The sequence below is a fragment of the Telopea speciosissima genome, chromosome 2 (genome assembly GCF_018873765.1).
Source record: "Telopea speciosissima isolate NSW1024214 ecotype Mountain lineage chromosome 2, Tspe_v1, whole genome shotgun sequence".
NCBI lineage: Eukaryota > Viridiplantae > Streptophyta > Magnoliopsida > Proteales > Proteaceae > Telopea > Telopea speciosissima.
In genome coordinates this window covers 53,463,236-53,470,044 of record NC_057917.1, presented here as the reverse complement: position 1 = coordinate 53,470,044, position 6,809 = coordinate 53,463,236, and the positions used below count along the sequence as shown (strand labels likewise).

Sequence of the window (6,809 nt, the reverse complement as noted above, 5' to 3'; positions counted from 1 at the left end):
CTGAAGCAGGCTTCCAGAAGCTAGAACATCAGGTTTGATCAATCAATCAAATCATTTAGTTTTGATCAAAACATGGATGAACCATGCGTTTACAAGAAGATCAGTGGGTGGGCAGTATGTTTTCTTGTTTTCTACGTAGATGACATATTGCTGATAGGTAACGATGTAGGATTCCTTTCATCAGTAAAATAGTGGTTATCCACAACATTTTCGATGAAAGACCTTGGTGAAGCTAGTTATATCCTTGGGATTAAACTCGTAAGAGATTGCCAAAAAAGGATGCTAGGCTTGTGACAGGCTACCTATATAGACAAAGTCCTGGCCAAATTTAGCATGGAGAACTCTAAATGGGGAAGTGTCCCTTTCCAACAGGGAGTCTTATGTGCGTCATGTCGTATACGAGGCTGGCCATTTGCTATGCAGTAGGTATTGTGAGTCGTTACGAGTTTAATGAGTGAATGTGCCATTGTATAACAGAGTGCGAAACAAAAGTCTACAGCCGATTCTACTACCGAAGCAGAATACCTTGCAGCTTGTGATGCAGCAAAAAAAGGTGTTTGGCTGAGGAAATTCCTATCAGATTTGGAGGTAGTCCTTGATCTTGTCAAGGGCCCTATTCCCCTGTTATGTAACAACAAAAGGGCCATTGCACAAGCTACGGAGCCTAGGGCTCATCAGAGGAACAAGTACGTCCAGCGAAAGTATCACCTCATCAGAGAGATTATCCAACAGGGTGATGTGAGTATCTCCAAAGTGGACACAACTGAAAATGTGTCTGATGCCATGACAAAGGGTTTGTCACCAGGTGTGTTTGAGAAAGACATGGAGGGCATGGGTTTAAAATGTATGGGGAATTGGTTTTGGTGTACAAGTGGAAGATTGTTGGACAAGTGTGTGTCCATCAAACCCGGTTTGGTCCTGTTCAACCCGGTTTACCTTTGTATTGAACTTTTATACATTTTAGTTTAATATTATCACATGCGATATAAAATTTTTGAGCATTATGTGTCCCTAAGCTTTACTTAAAATGGTAGTCATGACTAGGGTATGGGTTGGGCACCCTTATCATGTGGTCGTCGCATTGGGTATGCCTAGACATGTGATGTCAGGGTATGAATGCGAGTGCTCACATGGTTGATGTGTGCATTGGCGAAGAATCTACTTTGTCGATTCCCTCATGTATTACTGCTAGATGTAGGAAGGGATAGACATGTGTCACCGATACCCTGTACCTGAGGGAACCCTGTCACTGCAAAGTGTGATCGCATTCTTTGGTTCATCAATGAGTGAGACTCAAGCGAGTCAAAGTCGGTGTTCTGGGAATGCGTGAACACTTTGTGAGTGAAGGAGTTATCCAACACGGTCGCCACTACCCGATTGGGGAACACTAAGATAGAGACTGTCTGTGCATGGTCAGTTCAAAATCTGGATCCAGTACCGTTTTGGAAATGATTTTGCAAAAATCTATTTTACATAAAATGATACATTATTTATAATTATTTGAACAAAGTATTTTATCGAGTTTTGCGGCACCCAATTAGATGCACAGACTCTCATATATGGACATGCACTATGGATTGGGGTTTGGCAGTACATGTGTGCATGCCCTAGATTCCATAATGATGGTATTGATTAGTGGGGGGGGGTTGTATATGATAAATTGTTATCATATAGGGAGTTGTTTGGAATTTGCTAATTTAATTGGCTCTTAATTTAATTAATGGATTTGGTGCTAACTGTAATTATCCATTAATAATTAAATAAAGAATCTAATTAATACTTTCCCTATTAGATTCTGTTTCTTCACCTGTGTAGCACTTTGAGTTTAAACAGAACTATCAAACAAAGAGAGAGAGAGTCAGACTCTCACATGGGTTCTATTAAATCCTACTAGGATTTAATTAAAACAAAATATTATAAATAGGGGACCATAAAACGTAGAAGAGAGAAGCTATCCACGTTTTTGGAGCAGACACTTTCTTTCCTATGTTTTTGATTTTTCTCTCTCCCTCTTGTGATCTCTTTTCTTCTTCTTGCTTCTCTCACCTGTGTTTGAGAGTTAGGGTTTGTGAAACCCTAGATCTGTGCTGAAGAGTTCGAGAACATCTGGGATTGGCTTGAAGAACGTTGGTAGCACCATTGGAGGTTCAGATTTGTTTGCTTGGAGCGCTCACTGGAGGAAGAACCACTGTCTATTGGAGGAGCAACACTTGAGGCTCACCAGGTTAGCAGTTTTTTATTAATTCTTTCAGTTTATTGATTATTAATATTTATGGGATGCGAAAAAAATTCGAATCGATTTATTTTCCCTGCGCACTCGAGTATGGGATGGATCCCTCTTTCCATATGATGACTAGAGATGTATTTTTTCTGTCCCTAATGTGTTCTTTAATTGCGTGGGACATATGAAGGAAGGAAAAACCCTATTAGAGATGCACCACGGTTCCAATGAGAGACCATGGAAAACCCTAAAATTAAAATGGGACACCCATGGGATATCATTGGATAATCCAGGGAGTGCAATACTCTAATTTTCAGTTAATTGATTTTCTTAGGGAATCATGTTTTTATCCCTGGACCGTAGTTTCACCTACAGAAGAGGTATGGGTAGAGATGGAAAGCTGGGGAAGGGAAGACCGGAAGAGAGAATACCGTCACAGTCTGTTCCAGGTAAAATGTTCAACGAATCTGGCTTTTATGCAAGTTTAGAAATTTCGGAACACTTTCATCATGTTCATGAGTGAGTATGACCTCAGGAAAACGTCAAAACAGAGCAGAGATTTTCTTTTCTTCCTGGAAAGCTGCACCACGAGTGAGATTCTAGAACACGACGAACCGTGTCAAAATGTGTTGACATTTTCCCCAATTCCACGAACCATCCAACAAAGTCCCTAAGAAATTGAAATATGAATATGAATGGGAAGCTACTGAGCAACTTCATCAGTGAGGGATTTAGATTTTGAACTATAAACAGAGGATACGTGAACTCACTTTTTGTGGCATCTCAAATTCAAAAGCCTTCTTTTACAATAGAGGAATGGCAGATAGTGCTGTAGGGTTTCTTCTTGGCAAACTTGATCGTTTGTTGCAGGATGAGCTGAGACTCCTGGGACAAGAGTTACACAGTGATTTCAGGTACATCAAAGATGAATTGGAGACTATGCAAGCCGTCTTGAGAGATGCCAACGCATGGGCAGAGGCTGATGAAACAACTAAAGCTTGGATTAAACAAGTGAAGAGTGTCGTTCATGACGCAGAAGATGTTGTCGACGAGTTTGTGCTCCGCGTCGAAGAACAAAAAGGGTGGCATGGTCCCTTCCGCTTTCTTCGTAAAATAACACATTTCATTAAGCACTTGAGAGCGCGCCGAGGAATTGTCACTAGGATTCTTGAGATTAAAACCACAGTTCGTGACATCTCGGAAAGACGACAAAGGTATGACTTCGGCAGCGCCCAAACACAAGCTTCATATTCAAATTCTACGCGTAACGCATGGCATGATCTTCGTGGGGATGCTCTTCTGCTCGAGGAGACTGAACTTATAGGCATTGAGAAGCCCAGAGAAGAACTAATTTCCTGGCTTATGGGGAGTGGATCAATGTTTGGAGTAGCTTCAGTGGTTGGCATGGCTGGTCTGGGCAAGACTACCTTGCTCAAGAAAGTTTACGATAATCCAAGGGTGAAGAAACATTTTGATAACCATGTATGGCTCACAGCCTCGCAAAATTTCAAGAGGGTTGACGAGCTGATGAGAGAGATAATAAAGCAACTCAATGAGGAAAGGGCAGAACCAATTCTTTCTGGATTTGAGGCAAAGACAGGAACCATTCTCCAGTTGATGGTCAAAAACTTCTTGCAGAACAGTAGGTATGTGTTTGTTTTTGATGATCTATGGAGTATGCCCACATGGGAAGCTGTTAAATATGCCTTCCCTCGTAACCCCTGTGGTAGCCGAATAATTATCACTACCCGCTTTGCTAATTTAGCTTCATCTTGTATTGAGAATTGTGGTTATGTCTATAACCTCCAGCCCCTGTCCCCAAAAGAATCCTGGACTCTGTTTTGCAAGAAGGCATTCATATCAAACGATGAGAATAGTTGTCCTGCACATTTAGAACAGCTTTCTCAGAATCTCTTGAGAAGATGCGAAGGGTTGCCACTTGCAATTGTGGCAATCGGTGGTCTTTTGTCTATAAAAGACAATTCTATGATGGAATGGCAAATGGTGTATCAGAGCCTTGGTTCTGAGCTAGAAAGCAGTGATAAGCTTAAGAGTATGGAGAGAGTATTGTCTCTTAGTTATGATTACCTTCCATACTACCTAAAAACTTGCTTCCTGTATCTGGGCATTTTCCCTGGGGATGAGCCGATTGAGTGCATGAGACTGATCCGATTATGGATGGCTGAAGGATTTATTGAAGAAAAACGAGGCAAGACAATTGAAGAGGTAGCTGAGAGCTACCTCATTGAGCTCATTAATAGGAGTTTAATCCAAATAGCAGAAAAAACTATTGATGGAAGAGTAAAATTGTGTAGAGTCCATGATCTCATGCGTGAAATCATTCTATCCAAGATAAGGGATGAGAACTTTGGGGCAATTGTCTCTAATGCATCGGATAAAAAGCCTCATGAGAAAATCCGACACCTTTCAATTTGTGGTAATGACATTATGTGGCTAAATAAGAGTTTCCCCTGCCTTCATTCCCTCTTCATGGTTGGAGCGTCTAAATTGTCACATTCATCAACTCGTACATTATTTTGTGGTTTAAGGCTGCTCAAGGTGTTAGATTTGAGAGGCTCTCGATTTGTGGTATTTCCCAATGAATTAGTTGATCTGTTCCATCTCAGGTACCTAAGCTTGAGAGGGACTAATGTCAAAATGCTTCCAAACTGCATAAAGAAACTCAAAAACTTGGAGACCTTGGATCTTAAAGATACCTGTGTATCTGAGTTGCCCATTGGGATCCTCAAGCTTCAGAGATTACGCCATCTTCTAGCGTATCGTTATAGGAGAGAACCTGATCAACCATTTCATATTTCAGGGTTTAAGGTGCCAAATGGGATAGGATGTTTGGTATCCCTCCAAAAATTTTGTTTTATTAGAGCAGAACAAGGGACCAGTGTAATTAGAGAGCTGGGAAGATTGAGCCAGTTGAGAAGGTTGGGGATTATAGAAATGCGAAGAGGAGATGGGTTTGATCTTTGCTCTGCCATTGAGAAGATGAATAACCTTCGTTCTTTAAACCTAAGTGCCATGACAGGTGAGTGTCTTAGCTTACAATCCCTATCTTCTCCACCTCTATTTCTTCAACGGTTGTACTTGAGAGGTTGTTTAGAAGCGTTGCCACACTGGATTTCCGCACTTCATAATTTGGTTAGTATGGATTTAAGGGGTTCTATGTTAATCGATGATCCATTGGAAGCCCTTCAAGCTTTGCCTAATCTACTGGAACTTAACCTTATTCAGGCGTATAGTGGAGAAACCTTATGTTTTAAGGAACAAGGTTTTCAGAAAATTAAAATCTTGAAGCTTGATAAATTAAGACGACTAAAATGGGTGGAACTGGAGAAGGGAGCGGTGCCTCAAGTCGAAAAGCTATATATTCAGCGATGTGATTATTTGCTGGAGGTTCCATGTGGCATTGAGCACCTCACCAATCTCAAAGAGCTCAAATTTTCTAATATGCCTACAGATTTTGTGGCAAAGGTACAGTGCACACTTCAAGGTGAAGATAATTGGAAGTTTGCGCACATTCCGTTGGTCTATCTTGTCAAGTCAGTGGAGGGACGCTCAAAACGTTATCCTCTTACCAGGTTGGGGTTAGGTTCCTCTGAGACAGTCACCCCAGAAAGCCATAGTCAGTGCTAGTGAATTATGGTAAGTGCAGATTAATATATTCAATTTCGAAAGAAACCTCTACACTACTGGTTGACCTGGTTCCTTTTTAAGCTCATAGTTCCTCTATGTAGAAATCTTTTATGAATGTTTAGTTTGTAGTCTAACTGACTCGTTTAATTTGATTTGTTTGAATTTTGAAGGTGGATAACCCGGATGCGGTGATCTATTTTGATAAGATTCGATATGTGATGGATTCACACATGGTAGCTCATGGGAATATTTTTTTTTTGATGAATAATAGCTCATGGGAAATTTGCAATGACAATCGTTGTTGAAATGCAGTAGTGGAATGATTTTCAAATGAAATGCAACCTTGTCAGTAAGTCTATTGTCACCAAACTAACCACCACCAAGATGTTTGAATCCATAATCAAGTCCATTTGGCTTATCAGTGTTGAGCCTAATATTGTTGCTGACACTATCCTTAAAGGCACTGATTGCGTCGCTCATTGGTGAGTGTGCTGCCAAAGCTAACCAGACATGGCATGGATATCATTCGAGATTGAGTCATTGCTCCAACAGTGGGACCATCTTTAAGAGATGATTGGGTCATTCTCATTTCTTTCTTATGTCGGAGAATCATGTTATTCTTGGTATATGTTCAATGGTTTGTTACTTCTTCAGATTTGTATCGAATGAATAATATAAAGTTCTACAATTTACATACAATCAGTTTTTCTGTTTTGGGTGTATGACTTGCAAAAGCAATAGGTGCTCTATGCAGGTCCTTCTTCCTCTCTTTATTTGTTTCCCCCCCTCTTTTTAAGCCAAAAGAACTATTTTTTTCTTCTTCTTCTGGTGTTTATGCATTTACAAGGTCAAAGTCTTGGGAGGCTTCTCTCCACTGGACTTTAATTCTGCCACATGACAGACAGGATGATGTGATAATTCCAAGCGGTTGGATAGATGG

The 6,809-nt window shown here is 40.6% G+C and overlaps 1 protein-coding gene across 1 annotated transcript; it reads left to right on the top strand.

Moving 5' to 3' along the window:
- Window positions 1-3,037: 3,037 nt before the first annotated feature.
- LOC122650856 (disease resistance protein RPM1-like) lies at window positions 3,038-5,869 on the top strand. The gene has a single exon (XM_043844228.1). It carries the CDS (start codon window positions 3,038-3,040, stop codon window positions 5,867-5,869), a length of 2,832 nt encoding a protein of 943 aa, XP_043700163.1.
- The last annotated feature ends 940 nt before the right edge of the window (window positions 5,870-6,809 follow it).

Coding starts and splice junctions, on each gene's coding strand:
- LOC122650856 (XM_043844228.1), top strand. CDS start 3,038: ATGGCAGATAGTGCTGTAGGGTTTCTTCTTGGCAAACTTGATCGTTTG.